Raw genomic sequence first — 26,454 nt, 5'->3', positions numbered from 1 at the left:
AGCAAAATCTTGAGCTTTGCTTTTCTGAAAATCTAAGACCTCCTGATTAGCCTCCCCTGCCTTCCTATGGGGTAATTTTGCTGATAGTAAATTATCAAAATTGTCATTTTTTGTAAGCTAACCAAGACTCTGAGCATTCTTCTTGACTCCTTTTCAGCCAAGACTGCTTCCAGCTGCTGGGCAGAGAGCTCACTGAAGGCAGGGAAGGCAGGAATGTGCCAGCCAGATGAGTCCTGGGCAGGAGGGGAAGCAGCAATCACAACAGGTAGAGTGCCCGGATGGAAAAACCTCCCCGTGGTGTTCTCTCATCAGCAGACACTCATTCTGCTGAAATGAATGTTACAATCTCCTCGTTTGTATTAAAACAGATACAGGTTCTGAAAGGTTATTTTTCATTTTGCTTGACTGGTGTTTACACAAACAAATCCAAATTTCAATTCAAACAAACAAACATGTTCATGTAAGTACTAATTCAGAACTAAGATTCCACCCAGATTACATTTTCCAGCCTGACATATGAGAAACATGAAGCAGAAATAATTACTCTCTGACACTAGGAAAAATGATGCTGATTAACTACACAGATTTAGTTTTAAAATACAGATTTCACTGCAATACTGTGGCTACATGCAAATATGTAGCTTTAAAAAGAAATTGCTAATTCAAAGGAGAACATGGAGGGGTTTTTTGAGTGTATAAATATATATTCTTTTCATCTATTTATCGTGCAAATTTATTTAAAACACAATAAAATGACAGGCAGGTCTAAAAACTAAATATAAAAAAATATAAGAATGTGAAATGAACAAACTTTTTCACTCTGCAGATTTTATTTTATTATTAGATGCTATTCCTAACTTGTTAAAATTGATCAAATAGAAAGCTGTGAATAGAGAAAAAATTAAGCCAACTAGAAAAGTGTGACTTGGATTTAATATTTTATAATTGCCAAGGGACATACTGAGATCAATGAATTTTTGCCCGAGATGAACGTCAGAAAGAGATGTACTTCAGTCTTTTAGGGAACATTGGTCTATTTAATTCTTGTGTCTGATGCATGTGAAATATGCCTGTCTTGGCCTTCTTGGAGCCTGCAGGCCACGCTGCAGGCAGACATTACCACTTTTAATAGGCCGCCATCTGAGCAATGGCAAGGGATCCAATAACCCATCCCCTCTAATGGATTTGCCTGTTTATTCACTTACACCTTCTTCTGCAGCTAATTTTAGTTTTGCATGCTGAGTTGTTTCACTTTAAATTAAATGAATAGAAACAAAGGGGAAAAGACTGTGCAGCTAATAAACCATGATTATTTTCCAAGTTCTTCACAACAGGATCCTCCATATACTAAGGTATATCACTTGAGAACAGATCTGCTGCTGTGTTTTTCCACTTGTTGTCACAATTAACAAAGCTTCTTTTAAATTTAGTGAGACAAAAAGTAGGTTATTATGAAGTCTTACTTATGATGCACTAATGATTTGCAGCAGTATAAGGCAACCAGCTTCAAACCATTATGAGGGTCATGAGCATCTTCAAAGGATAATACAGGTGATGTTAATGATTGTGCAGTATTATCACAAACAAAGCCAGTAAACAGTTTAATCTAACCCTTCATGTGTACTTTGAAGATCACAGGTAACACTTAATGTGTTACTTATAAACTTACAGTTCCTCTAGATACAGAGAAACTCTGAGTAATAAAAATTTCCACTACATTTGATCCTTAGGAAAAATATACATTACAGGCTAAAACTTATTAGGGGATATAATCTCTATATTTGGACTGCATTAATATTTTGTTTCTTTACAGAAAAGCTCTTCCTCCCTTTCCTTAGGAGATGCCTCTTGCATCTCACTCTCCACAACTCTGGGTGCTCTTTGAGGTCCCTTCCAGCCCAAACCATTCTATGATTTATTCCAGAACCTTCTTCTCTCCCAGCTCTTTTTACAGACCCACAAGTTCAGGTGCTTTGCTTTTCTCAGAAAGGCTGGAAGGGGCTGTCACCCTCAGGGGCTGTCAGTGCCAGGCACAGCTCTCAGTGAGTTCCAAAGGGCTTTTTCTCCAGCTTTGGTTGGATCTCTGTTGCTCCCCAGTGCCCATCAGTCAGAGGGGCAGCCAGGGCCAGGTGTCACCTGCTGCTGACAGGTCATCCCTGTGTCCCTGCTTGGGGGGACACATCCCTCTGGGCACACACACAGCCCCTGACACTGCCTGCCCTCAGGAAATCACTGTGCCTTTAGGCAGCGAGGCATCACATCTAGGCAGGAGTCATCCTCTCTTAAAGGCATCAAAAGCATACAGCTCCTTCTTCCAGAAAGAACAGCCCAGCCTTGGTCCCTGAGGTAACCAAAGCACAGCCCCACAGGGTCAGCCCAGGAAAAACAGCTGAACTGGGCAGTACCCACAGACTGACTTCACTGCTGCTAAAAACTACTTTTTCATTTAATAAAATTGCATAAAATACAGCAGCATGTGGTCATTTGTTCCCTCTTCATGACAGAAACCAAAATGCACGAAACATCTACAAAAGGGTGTAAAATGGGGTAAGGTTTGTGGACCAAACTGCAAGGATATGGATATGAAAAACTAATATTAAGGGCCAGAAACTTGGGAGCCAAAACTCTGCACCACAGCTACAGGGAGAGCAGAGATGCAGCAAGAGGGGAGCATGGGTACCCTTCATTTAGAAAAATACATTTAGTCTGGGAGCTGCTTCGCCTCTAAACAGTGTCTGTAGCACTAAATAGCCATAAAATAATGTAAAAACTCTCTTTGGAGCAAAACATATTACAACAAAAAAGGGTCTGTGTCATTCAGAAGGGTCCACAGCACCAGTAGTTACTAACACAGGACAAAAAGGAAGCAGCTACAAGTCCTTTTTTGTCTCTAGCTGGTTATGTTTTCCTTTAAGGGATCACATTATGAATCTGACATCTCCTTATTTCTGCCAAAAAGACTTCACCTCCTTTTATATCAGTTGCTGATCTCTTACAGATTCCTTAATAACATGGTGCGACACAGAATCAACTCAGAGGCTTTACCAGGGCTTTTGGGCTGGATTTGGGTTTTTTGACACAAGACACAAAAGTATGTATTTCAAAGGATGAGCCACACATTATGAAAACTGGCACCTTCACTTTGCATTCATTTTATTGCTAGTGAATGTTTCCTCTTAGAATTGAGACTGCAGGGGAAGACTTTTTCTGACACAAAACTAACAACAGTATCCCCTTAAATATATAGCAAGAATTAAAAAAAGGCTCCTCAAATAATTTCACATCAATCTGCACATCTAATGCTTAAACCTGTTGGAGATAAATATTTTTGGATAGTTACAAATCCAGGTTCCCTTTTAAAGTGTTAGCTCAGCCTATTATTTAAATGTCACAAACACCCAAACCCAACAGGACATTTTGCAAGCACACAGACAAGTTAAAATAATCTGCCTACTTTAGATATGTATAAGTGAATCTGCAAAACAGAACAAGTTACAGAGCAGCAGAATAATTTTTCCCCCCAAATTGTATTTGTAGACCTGGACACTAACTCCCAGACACACTGTGGAAAGAAAAATGGGAACAACAGACTGAAGTTGGGATTGATTTACTTCATTAGCTGGGATTACAAGTTTAACTTACAAACCAGAGGTCAAAATTTCTCATTAACAAGGGGGCCATGAATCGCTGCAGGGCTTGGTTCAAGAGGAGACCACTCTTATTACTAACTACACATTTCAATCTGTCTTTGATGTTCTCCTTCTACCCTCCTCCCTTTTATTTTTTGGCAGAGGAGTTGATTTTAATTGTAGCTATACAACACAGCTCAGTTTGCCTGAGAGCCAGCCTCCACATCTGCAGTGAGTGCAGTTCTAGTGATATTGGGTGCAGTCCATAGCTTAGGGCTAATTTTAATGGCTCCCCTCTTCATACAAGGCTCAGATTGTTTTCCACGTGATCCCTGTTAATTTAGCTGCAGGAAAGGGCATCAGTTTTCCTTGTGAGTTTCTGATCCATACTTCTAAACTAGGTGAAATGTATTAAAGAAGAGAAATGATCATAAAATAAGAGATTGAATTTTCTACTGCCTCCTTAAGTGATTAAACAAGTAATCCCACTATTTTAATGCACAAAAGAAAAATAGAACATACAAATGGAGTTTTTCTTATGTCTGTATTTTGGTAAACAATTTATGAAATGCTGTAAAGAAGCTTTTGAAATCTCTAACAGAGATAGGAGTTAAAAAAGGATGGCTTAAATGCCTGGATACTGTGCATTTTCAAAATCTACAGATTCAAACAAAGATTTCACAGTACATTTCTCAAAATAAGAGTTGTGTGCATCATGGCAGCAGATGGTGGAGTATACCATCAAATAATAAAATGTTTAATGAGTGTTTTCTATTTTTGATGAATAGAACTAAAATATAACTAAATAGTCAAAGGAAGTGTATTTAAACAGATTAAAGTGTTCATTCTACAGTATCTACTCCAGTTTTTAAAGGAAAACATGCCACTGATGCTGAAATTTTCATATATCACATGTAGTTGAAATCATAATCAAATTTGTCTCAGCAATCAAAGTTATACTCTTCCACAGCTGGAACCACCTTTGAGCACTGCCAAATTATAAAATCCTCAAAAAAAAAGAGTAGTCAATTCTTACAAGTAAAAAACACAGATAGCCTTTTAACAAAAACAAAGTATGATGGTAATTCTTTTTTCATAATTTAAATGTAGAAAAACAATTGCTAAGGGTAATGGTTACCAAAATAATTTGTCATAGATATACAGTTTCTTGCCTTTGTTTACACACATCTGGTTTGACTACAAAGAGGTAACATTTCCAGCTTCATACCTATTTATTACTAGTTATGAGAGACAATGCTGCACATGGTAAATTCATGCAGGCTTATGATGCAAAACCCCAAGTTGAAAAGACAGGAATGATTACGTGAGTAACTTTAGTTTAGGACCAACAGAAATTTCTATTTATTCCAATAGTCAAAAATCCCCTGTAATTATGCAGATCTGGTCCACGTTTCCCATTTTCTACTGGGCCAGTTTCCACTTCACACCTGGGGGTTGTCACAGACATGTTTTATGAAAAATCCTTTCCCTAGCATTTTTGCTTTTGAGAAACTGGGAGGCCTCAGGAACAAAATGCAAACAATGATTATCTGCTGCTGTGGAATGCAACAGGTGCATCTGGGATTGGTCTCATGTGCTTGTTTCTAATTAATGGCCAATCACAGTCAGCTGGCTCGGACTCTCTGTCCAAGCCTCAAGCCTTTGTTACATTCTTTTTCTATTCTTAGCCAGCCTTCTGATGAAATCCTTCCTTCTATTCTTTTAGTATAGTTCTAATATTATATATATGATAAAATAATAAATCAGCCTTCTGAAACATGGAGTCAGATCCTCATCTCTTCCCTCATCCTGGGACCCCTGTGAACACCGTCTCAGGGGGTAGCATGTATTAAATCCTATCTTGTTTCTATGAGCAATGGCTGTTAATAGTCCTTTTCCCAAGCTTTTCCAGTGGCAGAGCACTAGAAGGGTATGAGCATAGAGTGCATGAGCACAGAAGGTAGGAGCACAGAAGGTGTTCCAGATTGCAAAACAAGAGGTATTCTATTACAATCTGTGTGGCAGATTATCTTTTGTCAAGTGGGCAGTTTGCCTTATCTCTCTCTCTGAATGACCACAATCACTCCTCCCTGGAGAGAAGACATCTGCTGATAACAGCTATTGAATGTCACTGCATGGCTGATAAGAACTATTACATCCCATTGTGAGATGCTCCAGCCAGAGGGAGGAGCCAAGCATTCCTACATGGATATAATCTGGAGATTCTGAGACACCAGCCTGGCTTCTCCACTGGATTCCTCAGAGGAACAGCAGCTGCCTCTTCTTCCACTGGATCTTCAGAGGAACAATACATCCTTCTCTACAGGATCCCCCTTGCTCCAACAGAACCACCCATGACACTGCAGGAGGGCTGCAGCCACATTTCCAATGGGACTGCTACCAACACCCTGACCCACAGGGTGCCAGGTTGGGTTCTGACTCTGTCACTGTTGTTCTAGTGTACTGCATTGTTTATTTTATCCTTTTATTTTTCTTCCCTATTAAAGAATTGTTATTTCCTGCTCCCATATTTTTGCCTGAGAGCCCCTTAGTTTAAAATTTATACCAATTCAGAGGGGTGGGGAGGATTTCCATTCTCCATTTCAGGGGAGGCTCCTGCCTTCCTTAGCAGACTCCTGTCTTTCCAAACCAAGACAGAAGGTATGAGCACAGAAGGTATGAGCACAGAGGGTATGAGCACAGAAGGTATGAGCACAGAGGATATGCTTTCAACCTACCCCAACCCAAGAATTCCCTTCTGATGGCCAAGTCGGTGCCTTTTGTGCAGCCTCCCATTGCCAGTGTGTAACAAATCTGCCTCTGGAACTCCACAAAGAGCCTTTGTCTGCCTCTGGGGAGCTCTGGGGCTCCCTGGGCTCCCCCAGCTCTGCCTGCCAGGGCTGGTGGCCACACAGGTCAGGGCAGTGGCCATGGCACCTTGGTGTGATGGGCAGCCGCGGCTCGGGAAGGGCTGAGCAACACGGGGTGCAAGAGCCACCCTCAGCTTTCAACAGGGGGTTATCTTAACAACTAGACATCTTTAAAAGGTCATTATTGCAGTCTAATTTCAAACTGGCACCAAAATGAAGGGTTGTCTTTGTGCAGGATTAATTTAAAAACCTCAGGATTTGATGTCAGTGGGAAATAACCAGCGTGGGACTCATAATGCTGCCTTCTCCTGCTTCTGGCCAGCACCTAGGGCTAATTTCTTAGGAGATGAAAACTATGACAAGCCCTTCAGTTAAGCTGAAAGCAGGCAGCAGTCCAGTAACACCCACAGGCCTCAGAGGCATCCTGTGACCCCCTTAGAAAAGTCACATTCACTTTGCTCTTGAGAAAGGAAAAATAATGCTGGAGGCATTTTGTTTTAAACCATGTGAAATAAGGAAATGTGAGGATGTGAAAATGAAGTGAAAAAAGTTAGAATTCATTTCCTCCCTTTGCAATGGCTTAGAAGCAAAACTGGTTCATTTTGAAAGTGTGTGTAAAAATCTGATACATTCACCAGTAGGCAGTGACTACAAAATGCTTAAGGTAAAATATGTAAATATGTAAAATAATCTCTTGAAAACCATCTCCTTTTGTGCTTGAAAGCATTTTGTAAAAGCATCTTTATTTCTCAGTAGCATTAATAGACAGTCAGAAAGAAAACTTGTCAAAACAAAAAACAGCAACAAAATTCAAGGTACTAGAATAATATTTTGAAACAAATCTGCAGAACAGTGGAAGGGAAGAAAATTAATGCATAAGTTCCTTGGATGACTTCTGCCCTTTTAGTATTAATCTGAATAATAATAAAGGAACATGTAAATTACAGTTTCAAAATTTTAAATGGGGTTATTTTAACTATCGTAGACTTAAGGCAAATCTAATCTGCCAAGTCTTCACTCTCATTTCAGTCTAAAACTGTCTCTCACTTTTTTACTCCTATTATGCCTTTTAACTTAGATGGGCTTTTTATCTCCTAGCTAAGCACATCCAACCTCATTTCCTCGTTCCCATTAAAGAGGTCTACACAAATGTGCATTCAGTTTGTTTATTACTTGCCACAGACTGCTCAGCTTGTTCCAAAATATTCTCATTAATAAAAGGTTGCACACTAAGGACCCATTGGAATGCTCAAATTAAGAGAATACTTAAAACTTTCATTCTTTGTCCAAAATTCTTGAGATGTATGACCTATTACCATATTATCAACTACAAAACCAAGCAGCAGAGAATTCATTAACATTAATACAATTTTCAAAAACTGCTCCACAAGTGAGGTCTCAAATCTGAAAAATGAACTCCAGCTCTAAAATAATTTGTCTTGATTTAATATTTTTACATATATAGAGAAAGCTAAGGAAAGGAACAAAGGCAGAGGGTGGGAATCTTGAGCCACGCAACAACTGAATGAATTTTTTTAACCTTGTTTTGTAGCCTTTTTGCTACAAGGAAATTGTAGCAAAAGGCTACAAAACAAGGCTGAAAAAATTCATGTGGTATCAGGCTTCAAGGGCGTATGTAACTACAGAAACACCTACACTAGAAAGGAAATAATGATAAATTGGAATTATTTTGAGACACAGCAAAATTTACGCAGTCCAGGAGTTTTTAGGAAAAACTTTTCAAAATTAAAATGACAAAATAAATTATTTGCAGCATCCCATCTGAGCCCCACAACCAGGCTCACATTCATTTTATGGGGAGTCATATATATTCACCATGCTATAAAGAACTTCTTACAAGCACCCTAGAATCCTGACACTGAGACAAGTTGAAAGGAAATCTGGGAAGTTGATATTGCCAAAGAATGACATATCCAAAGTCTTCATCATTCTCTTTTCCACAGCATTATGACTAAGTGGATGAATGTAGGAATGGCAAAAGGATGGTCTGGATCAGTTTGAAGGGGAATGAAAACACCCAGCTTGATTTTCCTGCCTGCCATGCACCCAAACTGTGATTTCTCAGTAAAGCGAAGCTGGAACGTTGATGCATCTTGACATGCTTTTAATATGCAAGCTGTTAATCTCAGAAGCTATGATTCTGCAAAATTTTTAAATGTGAATGTATGCTTGAGTTAAGTATTTAGATAAATTGGCATTTTTTTCTACCTAAGACAGCTATAGTTAATGGGTCAAAACATAATTTGCCTGTCTTGTTTGAGCTCACAGACATTTGTACAAGTGTCACAATCATTCATGTGACACTTGTCTGCTTTATTATTCTATGCCAAAACCGAGCAAATGTTTACAAGGTTTGTTTTTCTGAAGCATATAGGGAACATATAAGAAAAGGGAAAGACATGAATAGGAGTAAGCAGGGAAGCTTCACAGATACCAAGACTGCTCCTTTCCTACACTGCTTTTCTGAACGCAAAGCTCTCCTCCTGTGTTCTTTATGTTGTCATTACATTATTAAAAGAATGATTATAATCAACTCAGTTATGGTCAAGTGTGCATTGGGCTGTAAATTCAAATATCCTGCCCTCCCATTATCCATCCACTTCTCACAGGCACAGAGAGGAGCTTCCTGACTGAAAAATCCCAGGAATATGGGCACATGGGCTCCTTCTGGCCCGAGGAGGGAGTTCACACACAGCTCCTCCACAGCAACCTCAGCACAGCAAAACAGCTTCTTTGTGTAATTCCTTTATTTTCATTCCACAGCTGCTCTTTACTGAGACTTACACATATAACCATTGCTGGGAAAGTATAGGAAAGTTAATAATTGTTAAAGGCTTACATGAAAGTAATTGTTCTGTTTCTTCTGAATTGCCAATACTGATTTTGCTGTGAGAGGGGATTATGAAAAGAAATGGAACACTAGAGACGGGAAAGAACTGTTACCAAAATAATCTAACAAATGCAAATACAGCCCCCAGTACTAACAGAAGTGTCGAGTCTAAGAGTACAGACAGATGTTCTCTCTGGATCCAGCTGTGCAGATGAAGGGCTCAGTGCCCCCTGCTGCAGTCATTATCCCAGATCTGCCCCGATTCACTGGGGCAGGGCCAGCCCCAGCCCCACCCTGCTCACATGGGCACCATGGCCCAGCTGGCTTTGCCCCACTGAGTGCCTGGCACAGACCATGGCAGGGACCTCCTCAGCCACCCACGGTGCCAACCAGAGCAGTCCTGCCACTGGCACACTCCTTCTGAAGCCCTACAAAACAGGCACTGCTAAAATACTATCTCCCTCAGTAATATAAATAAAAAGCATTTCTAAAATCACCTAAGCAAATAAAGCAATGCCTAGGATCTGATTTCTATTTCTTGGGTTTTTTTCAACAAACATATCCATGGATTTTTCCTACTGTACGACAGACAGGATTCAAACAGCACTGCCATCTGAAAACAGCACAAACAGGAATGATAACTTAAACTGTGCCCAGCACCAAAATTGTCACCCTTGTTCAAATAACACTTGTAAGTGATCACCAAGAGTAACAACTTAAACCACAAGCCAAAACATTGGGTTGTTTGGTGATTCTTGATTTTGAGGGCTAGATTGTACTTGATGTAACTTTCACACTGAAACAATCTGAGATTTTTTTTTAATAAAGATAAAACTAAATATACAAATCAGATAACATTTGGAGCTGCAAACTCCTTATCTAGAATGACACATTCCCTTGCCAACCTGTAAAATGCATGGTAGAACAGTATTTTTTTGCATTTAAAATTTGCAAGAGAATTTCCTATCATCTTTCACTTATTTTTGGAGGTGTATTTCAAACCATAACAACACACATTTCCCAGCCTAACCACAAGGTGCCTACTGTTACACTACACATGTTAAAAGAGCTGTTTAAATACTAAATGTGACCATATTTTCTGTTGGATTTCAGCCTGCTCTGGTAAGTTCCCTCTTCAGGTGACAAACTAGCAGTAACTGAATTCATTACAGCCTGATTAATTATGCTGCTTTCATACAAAAGAAAAAGAGACTTCAATCAGAAGTGGTAACCTTAAACAGTACCTGTGCAGCAGCATATCAGAACATCAATCCCAGATCCATGCACTTCCATTTGCTTTGAGAATTTTTAGTAATTACTTCTCCCTTACTATCACATAGCTCAGCTCAACTCCACAGCCTGAAAAACTAAAGGGAGAGGTTTGGAACACACCATGCCAGCTGACAGGATTTATACCAGTTACCACAAAAAACCACAGCTTATGCTCTCCCCTTGCTTACCACAGCCTAACTGCACAACCAGCCTTTTCCTCCCCAGCTGAACACAGCAGGAGTTTGGGGAATAAAAGGAGAAGAGAGAAATTGAGCCAAATGTCAGAGATCTCTTTTTTCTCATACAACTTGCCAGCTTCTACATATTTGGAGACAATTCCTTAAATGATCCAGAAGCTGAGAAGCACCTGGCTGCTGCCTTCTCCTGAAGAAGGGCTATCACTGCACAGAGCTGGTACCTACACAGTGATTCTGCTTTTGCTTGCTTGCCTTTTGTGCTTGTTAACATGCAAAGGCAAATTAATGTAAGACAAGAATCTGGCATATGTGTCTAAAATACACAATGCATAATTAAACTGGGAATGAAAACAAATCAAAAGTATATATGTTCAAATAGTATTTATTGTTCCTTTACATAAAGGAACAAGGAACTTGGCAAATATTTCCTAGGAATAAAGGCCCATCTTCACAAAGTAAGGGTTATGAATAGCAATGAACAAGATAAGAGCACATGAGATAAAGCCAGCTAGAGTGAGGCACAGATGGAAGCAGAGCCAGACTGACAATGGAAGAATTCCCACCCTAGCGGGCTCGGGAGTGCTCCCCACACAACCATTGATGCCAGCACACATCAGCATTTACACCAAAGGAGACTCTTCAGAGAAATATTTTTAAATGCAAAGTTTGGGATATCTCTTTTTTAATATGGATAATACTCAAAGCATCCATCTCTCTACAGACTTAGGTCTCTGGTGCTCAGTGTGTAGCACGCCTGTGCTCTGCTGCTAACGGCGATGTGGAATTTGCTGTACCTACAGAATTGTATTATGGAGATCCTAGAGGGGATGACTAAAACTTGTTGAAATTAAGTTCTAAGGAAATATATAAATGTGGGGGACTGGTTAAGGTTTGGTTAAAGTCAAGAAGAGAAGGTGCTCCCAGGTCTCTTTCTCAGAGCCTGTAATAATAAATACACAGGGTTGGTTGTGGGATCAGGGGCTTTGGAGAAAAATAATAATACACTAAAAATATTGCCAGACCAACAGGCTTCCCTGTCTCATTCAAACCCAGCATCGTCCTGGATGAACAAAAACTGCAGGAAGACAGCTTAGACTGTCACACTTAGGCAAAAGGAGCTGGCACTGCCTGCAAACAAAATGCAGTGACAAAATGTCATCCCTCCTGTTCTTCACTTAGGGATGCCCCTGCATTACACTTGTGGACCCAGGTTGTCACATCTCTCTTTTAATTAGGCAAAATTAAGCTGCAGTAATACCTAGCAGGAGAATTTTCTGTGGTTGTGGGGAAAATATAAGATCAGCCTGCAAAACATCACTTCTAAAAGAAAAAAAGGAAATGTAGCTCAAAAATAGATTCTTTAATGAAGAGCATTGTTTAAACACTTAAGGCAGCTCCTCATCTTTATCCAATTTCTGTAAACAAAATTCTGATTTTTGTCACAGATAAGAGATTTAAACCACAGAATAACAAGTAATTGAAAAATGTTTTGTGAGTTAATTAAAACAAGTTGTGAAACTATATTATTCACTAAATTGCTAATACACTCTTATAAAAAGAATGAAATTTTAAAGAAAAATTAAATGGATTTTTTTTTTAATTATATGACTGCCCTCTTTTCAATATTTTTCTCAAAATTTAACCATGACAACAAAACTTTTGTATGTCTGAACAGAGATGAAAATATATAGATAATATTTTACCAATTACTTTTAACGTTGCTATTAGCATAAATATTCGAAGACTTTAAAATGTTCCAAATATATATTTAAACATGTTCCAAAGATATATATAAATGAGCCAAAAATTAAACTTAAAAAAAAAGAAAAAGGAGAAGAGCAGAAACCACCCTCACAGTCTTCAGATTTGGCTGGCTCAACCAATCTGCTATGGCCACTCAACCAGTTAAATAAATTTCTATAATGATTTCCCCATTTTAGGCTGCCTATCTGCAAGTTCTTACTGTCAACACAAATTACCCTGTGTGCTGCAACTCCCCCATCAAGTGAGACAAAGCATGACTGCTGCAGAGCTCTGTCACCATGACATGCTTCTCATGGATCTGTGTCCCAAACGTCAGCATGATCCAGCACAGGCAGCCAGAATGTCCTGGTATCAGAGCTGGGAGAACAATTGCCACCAGAGGAACAGCCCAGCAGGTGTAGGGGAGTCCATGATGGGCACCCTGGGGTTGGGTGCCAGCTCAGAGCCTGGGGTGGCTGCCTGATCTGACACCCATCCCAGCAGGAACAGAGCAGGGACAGGGCTCAGGGATCCATGGGACACCCATCCCAGCAGGGACAGGGCTCAGGGATCCATGGGACACCCATCCCAGCAGGGACAGGGCTCAGGGATCCATGGGACACTCATCCCAGCAGGGACAGGGCTCAGGGATTAACAGGACACCCATCCCAGCAGGGACAGGGCTCAGGGATCCATGGGACACTCATCCCAGCAGGGACAGGGCTCAGGGATTAACAGGACACCCATCCCAGCAGGGACAGGGCTCAGGATTAACAGGACACCCATCCCAGCAGGGACAGGGCAGTCCCTTTGTCTGGGCAGGGAGAGGACACAAAAAGTTGCTCATAAGCTGCTCTTGGGTCTTCTTCCAAAGAAAAGTTGTATCAGAAATTCAGCATAAATCTGAAGTTTTCATAAAGGAGCTACTTACATAAAACAATGAAATACTGGGGATAAAAATACCTCCCTGAAACTCTTAAAAACTACAACTATTGTTAAGGTTTATAGGATTACACATTTAATTTGAAAAACAATGAATCTCAGTATATGCACTAATTAAATAACTCAGAAGTTACAGATGATACTGCCTCGTTAAAAATTATTTTGAAATGAAAAGGCTTCTGTTAAATTCATCATTTAAATATGACAAACAAAAATCTAATCTTTTAGAATCTGTAGTTGGAAAAACAGTAACACAAGGAGAAACATAGCTTTGCTATCTCCCACCCACACACCCAGTAAAACTTAATAAATTTATCACAGCACTATATAATACCTAGAGAGTAAGGGCCAAAATATAGGAAATTATGTTAAAAAGTAATTGGTCTTCATCACCACCAGGATAAAAGGCAATATATAACTTTTTAGAAGTTGTATGAAGCCCACAAAATCTTGTATCCCAGTAGAGGTAATATAAGAAATGCATTTGACTGCAGACCAAGCAGGATTTACAGCCCAACACAGGCTGCACAAGCTGAATTATGGATTGCATTACATTTTTTTATATATGGCACTGTAGAAAAGAAACCCCAATAGGTCAAACTGAAGTATTAATCACTATAGCTAAAATAAATACTAGATGTGAGTAATATCTACTCATGGGCCACAAAATAGATCAAGGTAGAGAATTCTGAAGACACTTGAACATTGGAGCCCTCAGTACCTATCAACAATATCAACTAAAAAGCATTAAAATGCTCATTAAACATTTATAATTTCCACTAATTGCTGCAGAGTGGGCAGAAATCACACTGAAATACAAATGTACACACCCAGGTCTGGTGATCACAGAGACCACAGTTAGCACAACAACTGACTCTGGCTGTACTTTAAGGCCTTACTCCAGATGCTCTTCATTAGGAGTTTTCTAAAACAATGTACTATTGCTTAAGAGATTTGGACACTCAAAACTGAAAATTAATGATCTGTGGTGGAATTAAATCACCTGTTGTTCTACTTCTTGTCCTCTACCAGGAGAAGCCAGAGAACATGTCCCAGTACAGTTAAGCTCCTTAAAATAAGGAACAGTTCACAATATTAAAAACAACTAACTGAAGATTCAGGCTCATAGTACTTCTTGAAGTAAATAAAATAATGCTTCTTTTGGATTCTCAATCAAGACATAAGACATGATGTCAAATACTTCCAAATATGCAATCTTTATTTATTTCTTTAGAGAGAAAAAATCTACCTTCTAATTTTTTTCTGGAAATCCTTCTATATTGGTTCTAAGTTATTTAAGAAATATTTTGAAAAGAAAATTGAAATCTTGATGTATGTTTGCTCTTAACATCACTGGCAAATTATTATTGCTTTGACTACCTGCACAGCTGACAAGAACACCAGGGACCAGCACCTGCAGTTCTTCATTGTTCTGTTACTTAGCAAGGTAAAAGCCAAGTCAGCAGCAGCATCAAATTCATCCCATCTCACTGCAGCTTCACAGCTGAAGGTAAAAACTTTTGTTAAAATAACTTTGTGGCAATGCAAGATTGACCAAAGTGCAACACACCTATGGCTGTCAGTGGTGTCCAGGGGCAGGAGGCAAGCTTGTGCAGAGTGCACTTTGTTTCCCCTTCAACTGAGCTTCAAGGTACTGAAACTGAATGCTATTCATAAAAATTACTTATAGAAACGAGAAGAGTAATTTTGGCTTTGCAGACAAGCACTAGGCACATTTTTCAAGCCCATTAGATGCAGCTCATTTTTTGCTTTGTAAAGATGTCTCTTAAAGAAGTTGCTCATTAAAAAAAAAATGTAATAGCATTAAAATGAAAACAAAATAAAAAGAGAAAACTGAGGGATTAACAAAAGCCTGCCAAAGAGAGAAATGCAGGTGGCATCTTTTATGGATTAGGAAAAACGTACCACAGGCTACTGATATGGCCTGGGAAAAAAATGCCCTCTGCCAACACCTCCCCTACAGACAGAGCAGGCTGCAGTGCTGCTGTCTTTTTGATCAAGAGAAGAAATCCCACACCAATGACTGTTTCCCCTGACAGACTGCTTGTCCTTTTTAATGTTACATGAGAGCACCAGCCTGAACTTCCCTCCCCTCAGAGCTCATACCACTACCACTGATTAGAGATGCTGCTCTGCCTAGGGGTACTCACTTCTTTGGCCAAGGCTGTTTAACCTGTTGTGCTCCTTGTATTCCTCCTTCTCCTTTGCAGATAGGAACTTTGCCTTTTTTAATGGAACTTTTTGCTCATTCTCCTGGCACAGCTTCCTCTAAATTGCTCAGTAATTGGTGCATCATGCAGAAGTTCAGCTCTTGTTAGGCTGTCTTTGCAAGAGAGTGTCATGCTCAAAAAGACTGGAGAATTATCCCCTCTCTTGATTAAACTACAGCATGGACCAACACTATTTTCATGCTGCTACAGCACAGAAATTACTATTTATGATATTTTCTACTTTTTCAAACACAGCTGCAGAAAACCTCATCATTCTCCTCATGTGCCTTCCCATACAACATTGCTGCTCTTTGCCTGTTTGTTTCCTGAGATAATTATTAAACCAAGAATACTATAAACAAAATAACCAAAGCAGAGAAAACAGGTCTGGTGCACTACCTCCTTCAGACACCTCATCCACAGGCCAGCTCAAAGCTCATCAGAAACATTGGATGCTGAGGTAGGGTAAGAATTCCCGAAGTGGTTCAACAGTCCAGAGGTCTGACTCTTAAAAACTGGGACTCCATGGTTTCCATACCCAAGTTATGTAATAATTTAGCTTAGTTTTAGTTAATACTTAGTTACTAATTTCAATGTCTGTGTGTATTTTCAGTCATGCTTCGAAAAGTGATTTGTAACTCGTTAGCAAAACTATCCTGTGAAACTAACTCCAGAACCCCACAGACTCACACTGGTTAAAAAGCTTTAAAGACTGCAATTTTATGCAAATCATTTTAGCTTCACATAGGCCAAAAAAATCCAGATTTTTCTCCATAGACAGGAGGAGAAGGAGGGGAAAAAACCCAAATCTGACTTACAAGTCATGGAGACACTCATGATAATTTTATCACCACAGTCCTTCTAGATGGTAAAACATTTCCTTAAGTTGTCACTATTTTTTAACTTCTCTGCTTTTCTCTTTGACCATCTCTCTGGTTGCCAGCATTAAAAAAATGCCAAACTCCAGCAGCCTCAGAAATGCTGCCAAGGTCGGGGAGCTGCAGCTCTGCCTGATGCCCTTCCCTCCCTATTGCACCTCCCCTGCAGGAACTGGCTGCCAGCCTGTAACTTGAAGGCAAGCAGTAACCAAGTAACTAATAAATAAGGAGTACACCACTAAAGTAAACAGTACCCCAGCTATAATTAGCTGGAACAGACAAGCTGCTGGTGGTAGATGTCTCTCTGAGTTCCCTCAGGCTCTCTCCAGCCCCCACAGAATCCCTTTAACCAGCATGCTCCTGTTTGACTCCAGGCAAAACAAAAACAAAAACCCCCTTTTTTCCTAGTCATTCACTAGAACAGAGTATGTAACAAAAGGAACACCAAGATGAAGATCCCACTATTAGCTATTTTTACTGTATTGTTTCTTTGAAAGCAAAATACTGCCTGTAGTATCCAAGACACATTAGGAAACTTCATAAACCTGCATTTAACACACACTGATTAGTCCCAAAGACTTCCATGGTCAAATAAGCACAAGACTTTCCAAAAGCATGCAATATGACAATTTCTAGACAGAAACCCCAGGTTTAACTATAGAAGGGATATAGAAAATGAAGTGTTTTCCTACACCAGAACCTGTGAGGGACCAGCAAAGCCGAGCTCGTGCAGTGGGAAGCACAGGGAGATTGACAGGAACACAGTGCTCCAACAAAAGCTTATTGCAGGTAATTAATGTTCTACACGAGGCACATTACTGACTTCAAACAAACTCAGCACTCTGCTAAAGTTAAGCATGTGCACATGTCCTTGCAGGTTTGGAGCTCCAACACTCAACTTCTCATGAATGTGGCCAAACAGGACCCACTTTGCCATCGCTCCTACAAAGGAAGGATGTGCAAAGCACACTGCTCCATTATCTGTGAACAGTTTTTTTACAAAGCTGAAAAGCTTGTTTCACCTCAAAATTTAAATATTTGAGCTCCATCTTTGAATTTGTTGGCAAATTTCAGCCAAATTCTGAAGGAGGAGTGCAGACAGTAGGAGACTGGTCAACATGTGAGAAAGAAGGGTGAGCATTCCTTCCCAAATGAAACAAGTATTTGCTCAAAATACTCTCACAATTTAGAACAGATACTAGGGATTAAAATGCATCATGTTCCTTGAACAGCAAAATAAATTTGCCTGCACCACAAGCTGGTGATATTGTGTCATTTCATGATGACATCACTTATGAAGCCTGTAATAGGGACCTGCCTTTAAATTTTGTGCACAGATACATATGATATGCACATATTAAACACTCATAAAAACATTCTGACTTACAGCAAAATCTTGGAAGACTTGCACATGGTAAAAGGAAATAATGAAAAGCCTCTTTCTCTTTCTTACACACTAAGCTTGTTTTCAAACAGACTACTCAAAATGAAGGGACAATTTTTGAACATATAATAAGACAGCAAGTTCTGAATTAAATGTTTATCTGTCAGGCTTTTGTTTTGTTTTCTTTTTAATTTAAGAACTCATAGTTTTTTTATCAGCAGACCACATTCAGCTGTACAAAATGCACAGTGTCAATGCAGAGGGAGGCATGGCCATTGCTATAAAATAAAAAAAATGTGCATCTTAATACATTTTAATTTTCTCAGACTTTTTCCAAGCCTGAACTTCAGTAAAAAATATTTTAGACAAAGAGGAAAAAGATTATCCCACAAAATCTACCTAGCACTGAATAGGATTGAAGCAAAAGGAAATTAATCTATTTGATGATTCATTTGACTGCTCTAGGGAAGAATTATTTCAATGGGAAACATTGCCACCTTAAGATACAGCTATGAATCTTCTCATGTACAGGTTGAAAAGTTACACCTTGAAATTCTTCTGGTCAGGTTTTAAAAATTATTTTCACTGACATCTAAAATTGTCACAGCATCTTTGGCCTTACCTTCTAAAGTCAATGGGCAAACCCTCTGCTAGACCTTCCATGCTTTCTCTCTGTCTTACCAGTTTTACTTAGCCAGAAGAAGGAAAAAATCTGTCGTTATAAGCATCAGAAAAACAGACTGCAAAACAGATTCTATGTTTCAGTCTCTGAAAATCAGGAGGACAGGGAGAAAACAACTGAAAATACAGAAAAACTCAAGCCAAAACTAATTCCCAAAACCCCAAAATGCAAACTCATATACCCTCTGTCCCCACACATCCTCAAGGTAGCTTTTTGCAAGAAAAACACAGGAATAGCAGTAGAGCTCCACAGGGATTGACAAATAATGGATGAACTCTTAGCTACTCAGAGTCTTAGTGCCAAGTTCTCGTTTTCCATGCTAATAAGCTGCACACACTGTATTTACAAGGTATCCATAAATAAAACAATTGCATTTATTATTACCATATTGATACAATTTTCTCTTTAAAAATGTAGTAATTTTTTTTATAACAAAGGAGGAGGATTTCTGTTTCTATTAATAGAAAAAGAAAACAAAAAACTATTTAAGTAAGAATGCAGTAGAAATCTTTAAGAAGCAGAGAAAAAAATGCTCTCATGGTCTCCTCCTGCACGCAGTCAGGTGGGACCAACTTCCTTCTCCAAATGAAGTAAAAATCCAATTTGTCTTGGCCAATAAGGAAAAATTATTAATATCATTGAACCTCTGTCAGAATATTTTGTGTTCCATAGATCAAAGGAATACACACAGCATGCAAACCTGTTCTACTAGTAAAAAAGAATGTTTTTCCTGGCACAGAGCCCACTTGCTATTTTCTTGCATTGCTGCCTGGCTTTTTCCTCCTGTGAACTGACATCCATGCAAAAATGTTCTCCTGCCTCCTGACTCACTGCCTGTATTCCTGCCTGTTTGCAACAGGCACAGAAATGTATTTCTACACATTCACTCCCAGCCACAATTATTAATCATCAATGTAAACATTGCATTATCCATCATCTTCAATGTTCTCCTAGTTTTACTGCTAGGTCTGTAAGAAGCATTAGAGTAATGTTGGAAGTTTTGTTTCACAAAATAAAACCAGAAGTCTAAAAAAACCCAGTTTGTGATATCATGGGCTAAAACACAGTTTGAATTAATTTTTTTAAAATGAAAACTCATCATTGGGGCAATTGATTATAAATTGAAGTCTCATTCATTTAAGAATAAGGAAAAAGGTGCAATTACTAATTAGGATATCATCTATAGGGTGTTTCAAAATACTGCTTTTGAAATAGATATCAACCCATTTATGGCAAACTATTTTAATACTGATTTAAGTTTGAAGGCAGGAAGTAAAACAAAACAGAAGTAAAAGAGAAGTTGAAGCAAACTTGAGATTTTCAAAGACTTACAAAGTACTATGTATGTAATTCCATTTTAAAAAATGTAAGGACAAACTCCTTTCTTCTGTCTCCTTGAAAATCCAAACTCATAAATTTAAGTGATAGTTTTGGGATACCTCAAATGAAATCATAACTGTCAGCAGCAGTGACATCCTGCACCAAAACAGGTCTGAGAGAACACTGCATTCTATCATGTCAATGAGACATGGAGCAAAGAGTGCTTGAAAAGGTAATGATACAACAAATCATAAAATTTCCTCCTGTTCTGCTCTTAGTCTACAGGCTTAAAAAGCACAAAAAGCAAAATTCAACTTCTTGATCCATAAATGCTTGCAAAAGGTGTTCTGCTCCATTGTATCTCTTCCATATAACTCAAGTTTAACAGTGCAAAGTGATTTAGATTCCAGAGCTTTCTAAGCATATCTTGACCACTTTATATAAAAAGTAATTTATCAAGAGCCAACCCTACAGCAGGATGACCAAGCTGAGACCTGAGTTGTTGAACAAGTTGTTCCAAGGACCTTTGACAGTGGATGCCATAAAATAAACTTTAGCTCCAGAAAGGTGATGGAATAGCTCAAAGATTTGCCCAGAGAATCTCAGTGCTGATGATTGGTGTTTTTCCCCAAAATGAAAGACTATTCCTTGGTTGTTAATAATTAAAGACTATTCCTTGGCTCTAGTTCTTTGGATCTGTCAGCAGCAGTTATGGCTCACATATTGGCTGATTCCTGACCTTCTGAAGTGGGTGATATTCACTGAGTAGAAACTTTGGACAGAAGTCAAGGCACAGCCCTCCTGTAACAGAGACTTCTGCAGGACACACCACACATCCCTTATGGTTTAAAAGGGCAAGAAAGGAAGGAAACAAGCCAGGTTTTCCAAGAGACAGCTCATGTCTGACCCATTCTAAAGACAAAATTACCTAGTACCCTGATTTCTTCTTAATATTGTTAAAATATAGACAATGGATTTGAGGAATAATAGCAGGTGTTGCTGAAATGTCCATGGATAGCCCAGCATGAGGTGAGAATGTCAGCTGAAATGTGAAATGAATCACATTCAATACTGCATAACCAAAAAGAGACTGCAGTCAAAAGTACTTTTGTCCAACTCCAGCACATACCCAAGTGCCTCCCACAAAATCCTGAATCCATCCTTACATTTCCACTTAGAAATCAGGAGTTACTAAAGTGTGAAGACCTAACAGTCAGTAACATTAAGTAACTTTCTCTATGCCTTCCTCTGGTACAACACAGATTTCAGTGTCTTAAACCAGAATCTTAATCATGTTCCGTACAAAACCTAAACATGAAAACAGCTTTAAAATACTCAAATTATACTATCTGAAAGATTAATTTAATTAAAAAACGTGGTGCCTCGTACCCAAAATACACCTCGCAATCACTTCAGTAATTAGCTTTTCTCTACACAAAACATCTCTGTTTTCACTGTTAGTTGTGGGACTTTCCACATCTGCAAGAACATTATCTTTCTTGACTATTATAATGGCTGGAATCTAGTGGATGAGAAAACACCCAGGGTATCAGATCTCCCTTGAGCACTGGCCCAACATATGGTCCTGCACATTTTGAAGGATGGTGTTTGGGATAGTTGCAGAATATTTTTAAGATGACTGCTCTGCTGCTGTGTGAGGAACAGGGCTTTTTCTTATCCCTAAAATGACTGTCTTCAATAAGCAGTGATTCACTGAACTAGCCCTGAAGCTGCCTTTGGAAGCTCAGTATTCAAAAACCATCTGTGCCAGCAAGTACCAGGAGAGGGCTTTCACTTGATATTTAAACAAATTATACCCTCAGATATTTCAAACATATACTCTGTATTTATGTATTTTGGGATACTAGCCATAGGTCTTGATGAAAAGCCAAATAATTTAATGATTATTATTAAATACAGAAAAATACTTGTATTTAACCTCCACACTTTAATTCCATAATAAGAAATGAGGAACTTGAAAGTATGAAAATTCTGCATTCATGCCACCGTAGCAGTACTCAAATATTTAGCTTGTAAAGCCACCTAACCTAGTCTTGCAATGGCTAGTCCTTTTTTTAAAGCTCCAACTCTTAAATTACATGGAAATATCCACTTCATAAACAAAGCAAAATTTTAATTCTAACTCTTAGAAGCCTTATAATTCAAGAAAAAAAAAACAAAACACGGGAAGTGTTAGCTGATAATATTCAATCAAAAAGCAACTAAGGGGAAAAAAAAGCAACCCAAACCTTATATTTAATCTGACATTAAAGGTGCTTAGGGATGCTAACTGAAGAACTTCAGGGCTTGCTGTACTGAATGTTTGTGTCACCAAGTGCTGAGCATCACAGGACCACAGCACAGATCAGAGCTGGGCAGCACTGCTGCTAAGCAGTGCCCAGGATCCTTAGACACCTACCTTGATAAGCACACTGATATAATACTAGTAATTGGAATAGTAATAGTAATGGTAATAATACTAATAAGGCTGAATTCCAAAAAAAAAGTGACTTTAGAAGATATTTTCCAATAATTTTTGTCTAATATTACTAAAGAAATGGAAAGCCCCAAAAAAATTCCACAAATGCAGTATGTTCAATTCTGCCAGGCAGAGAAGCTGAATCTTTCCAAAGGTATCTCTCTTCTCTTTACCTCTTCTCCTTCACTCTAGATCTAAAGCACATTATCATGATAAGCAGGCTGAATTTCTGATGAGCTGCTGGCTGCACAGAGGCAGCTGTGTTTCTTGCAGATCATGTAAAACACGAGCAGACACGAAAGGCACTGAAAAGGCAGCGAATGAAGTGCAGGTGATCTCACATTTGCTGTCTCTGGCTGGCTCTAAGTCCCTTTTCCAGTGTTCACTGGGCTCTAGGCCAAACTACTTCAACAAGCAAGCAGGAACTATTCAATTTTGATGCTGTTAGATCAGTTTTCTTCCTGTTTCTCAAATGAGGTGGCTAGGCCAGGGTGCCAGCGCCAAGGGAAGGGCAGGAATGCAGGGATTGGGATGGGACAGTGCCATGAGCCCACTCTGTATTTGTGCCCTGAAACCAGTCACTCACTTGGCACCAGTGTTATTTGGGAACACCAAGCCCCTGCTCATCCACTGTTTTACAAAATATTGTTCCCATGTTTTAGAAACACATTTTTAATATGGTTGCACATAGAAGCAAATTTTTAAAAACCCAAAAGAAGATGTAAAAATAGCCTTAGTCTAAAGCTGCTGATTTTCCATGTCCCCAGGTAAAAGTAGTAAAAAAAAATTAGCTGTACTAGTCCAGCAATGATGGGTCTGGTCTTGATAATTTATAATAATCCTGTCATCCAAAACCAAAGGTCTATTTAGCTATGGCTTGAAAACAAGCAAAGAAGTCCAAATGAGCTCTGGCAATGTGAGATAGAGAACAAAGTTTAAAGAAAATACTCTCAAAAAAAGTGCTGGTAGAAAATACTTACAGTTATTAACATAAGCTTTTTCACATTTCTAAAAGCTGTAGAAGAATTGTTTCTCTCTAGCTAAAAACCAGTACTTAAATAACAGAAATACTAATATTTTCCATCAACTTCTTGTCTTTAGTAGAATATCCATCACTACTCCTTAATAGCCTCCTGCTCAGATGAAAAGGGTGTTATTTAAAAGATCCAATTTCCAAAAATAAATTCTTGGTATTTCTGTTAAACCAAGAAGCTGGACTGAAATCCAGCACTGCTTACTGAAAAATGACCAATGCAATAAGTAAAGTGTCAAACAAGAGTTAGTGAAGAAAAGGGAAAATAAAGGAACGTGCCAGGGTGGGATGATTTGTAAATGACATCTCTTCATGCAGGTTCCTAGTTGCAACAAAAGCAGACATGTAATTCAAAAATATTAAAGAGGAGACAAGCAACTTCAATGCAAAAACTGTATTTTGACCAAAAAAAGAGCAGTCCAAAAAAGCTCTGGCCAAATCAGACCTTGCAAGCAGAGATTATCAGTAGCAAGGGCTTTAAGCAGCTTAGAAATTGCTGGGAGAAATCAGAGTGTCCTAGACCACAGAGGAGGTTGGGTATTTGAAGGTGGAATTGGGCTGAGAGGGTGTTGGTACCACAGAATCATAATGATGTTTATAACCTCCAGAAACCCAAAGAAGGTATTTCAGACAGTCTTATACAAATAATACAAATTTCCAATACCTTTTTACAGGGAAACATTTTGGAGGAGTTGAGTTTATTTCTGCACAGCAGCCCCAATAAGCTCAGAAGAAGAGCAGAAAGGGAGTTTCTGGGAGCCAAGCTGTGTGACACAGCTTCTGCAGCACTTTAGGTCCTATTCCCTACAAAAGGCATTGAATAATGCAGATCCAGCTTCCAAGACCTTGAAATCAGCTTCCAGGCAGCCATCTCTATCAGCTGGCCAGGATGGTTTGCAGCTAGGAGAAGAGGGATGGGAGCAGTTCCATCTGAACTGGCACACAGCTCATGGCTCCAGGAAATCCATGCATCGGCAAAAACTTCAGGGAGAGTTTGCCAATGCAACAATGGAGTTGTTCAGCAAAATTTGGGCTAGGAGAGCAGCAAAAGGAAGCAAAAATAACCAGAAGCCTTTGGAATTTGCCCCAGACCTTTATTTTTCCTTGAAGCACTTCAGCAAGAGAACAAGGAGCTTCTAGAGAGAGGGGGGGAAGCTGTTCATCATAATCCATTCAGATACAGAGCTCTGATTAAAATGCTTCACTCACTGAAGGTGACCACAATTTGTTCATCAAATTATTAATACTTACAAAAGAACAATTATTTTAAAAGGACAATAGATAAATTAAAAATTTAATTGTCTAAATTAAATTCTGTTCCTTAGGATAAAATATTCCTTTGGTGAAGTGTTAAAATCTGAAGGGATCCATGTATTATTAGAAGGTTCAAATTATTTCTAAAGGAGGGAAAGCCAAAGCTATGACCACCCAGCCAAGCTTCTAATGAAAGCTCCTTTGGGCCTGCTGCTGTGAGATTTGTTACAGGTGCATGTGGGGGAGAACAGGATTCTTTACTGAATGTAAGATAAAGGAGGGAGGCTGAAAGAAAGGGAATAATTACATGACAACACAAAACCTGAGAAATTCCCTCAGTCTGAAACAAATTTTACCAAAAACGGGAGCACCTCCTACATATCTGAAGTCCTAAGTCAATTTTAGAGTATCAACAGGATCCACTTCTGTTTCTAGCTCAGCTAATTCCCTAGCATTAATCTTAGCACACGAAAAGAGAGAGAAGTCAGATAAAAGCTATCCAAAATGGGAAACAAAAAGGCCTTTGGAAATGCCTGGCATTTAGACAGTCAAATGTCTGAGCCAAAACTGTTAGTTTAGCTATTCAAAACAAAATGTTTGCATTTTCCTCAGAACAGGCATGTAATAGGGAGAATTCCTCTGACTCCACTGCGTGGGCAGACTCAGCAGAAGGAAAAGCAGCCCAAGTGTATCTGTACCAAACAACACAGTGCTCTGAGAGAGCCACCCACAGCACTGCCACACACCACCCTGGCTCTCCACCTTGCTTAATATAATATAGATCAGGCTTTGGACAATTTGGCATTTATTGTGTAGCACGGCTACTTCACTTAAAATATCAGGAGAATCATGCTAATGAACCCAATCCTATTTCTAGAGCATAGTATTCTTATGGAAATTGCAATTTAGCATGGTTATAAACTCATCTTTGCAGTGGTGGGGGACACCTTGACATTCTGGAAGAAGTTTGGACACATATTTATCACAAACCCACACTGGTATTACTACAAGCTCTTGGTTCAAACTGTAAGCAAGACTGCAGTTAGGTTTTTACAGATACTTCTTCATTGCCTACTCTTTTTGGGTTTTTCCAGATTATGCAGAGGAGAAAACAGATATAAAAGCAGTGAACAGTTCAAGACCTACACTTCACATTGAACTATTTAAAAACATTCTTTAATGACCTGCTGAAAGCTCACACTTGAAAATACAACTACAAGGAGATGCCATTTTAACTGTGGCAAGCCAAGCTGGGCTCCCGTGCTGATGTGCATCTCCAAATGACACACCTGCCTGCCAGCAGCAGCAGGAGCAGCCCCAGCTGTTCCTGGGAGGCTCTGCAGGAGTGATTTCCCTGCTCTGGGTGCACACTTACCTCTCCTCCTATGGTGAGCAGGCCAGGAGCATCCAGCTTCCGTTTCTTGCGGGGGCCGATGGCTGCCAGCGCCGTCAGGTTGGCGTCCCTCTGCCTCATCTGGGCCAGCTCCTGCTGCTGCATCTGCCACACAGAAAGAAATCTCTTGAGTTTGATTCTCTAGCCTTATCTAAAAGTTATCTTCAGACCTGCAAGCATGAGGTGAAGTCCCATGTGAGCAATCCCTGAGAGCACTGTACCGCTCCCAGTACTATTCCAGCAGCTGGCCATGGAGCAATAATGAAGGTACTGAAGTTCTTGTGACTTTTCACAGG

The 26,454-nt window shown here is 39.3% G+C and overlaps 1 protein-coding gene across 1 annotated transcript in view; it reads right to left on the bottom strand.

The window, feature by feature from the left end:
* LOC131563330 (transcription initiation factor TFIID subunit 4-like) overlaps positions 1-26,454 on the bottom strand; it is a 155,923-nt gene that overhangs the window by 24,060 nt on the left and 105,409 nt on the right. The window contains exon 14 of the mRNA XM_058813325.1: positions 26,141-26,263. Coding sequence (XP_058669308.1) covers positions 26,141-26,263 — 123 coding nt within the window. The remainder of the gene's footprint in view (positions 1-26,140; positions 26,264-26,454) is intronic.

Source organism: Ammospiza caudacuta, chromosome 13 (genome assembly GCF_027887145.1).
Source record: "Ammospiza caudacuta isolate bAmmCau1 chromosome 13, bAmmCau1.pri, whole genome shotgun sequence".
In the NCBI taxonomy this organism is placed as follows: domain Eukaryota; kingdom Metazoa; phylum Chordata; class Aves; order Passeriformes; family Passerellidae; genus Ammospiza; species Ammospiza caudacuta.
The sequence above is the reverse complement of the archived record's forward strand: the minus strand, read 5'-3'. Positions and strand labels throughout refer to the sequence as shown.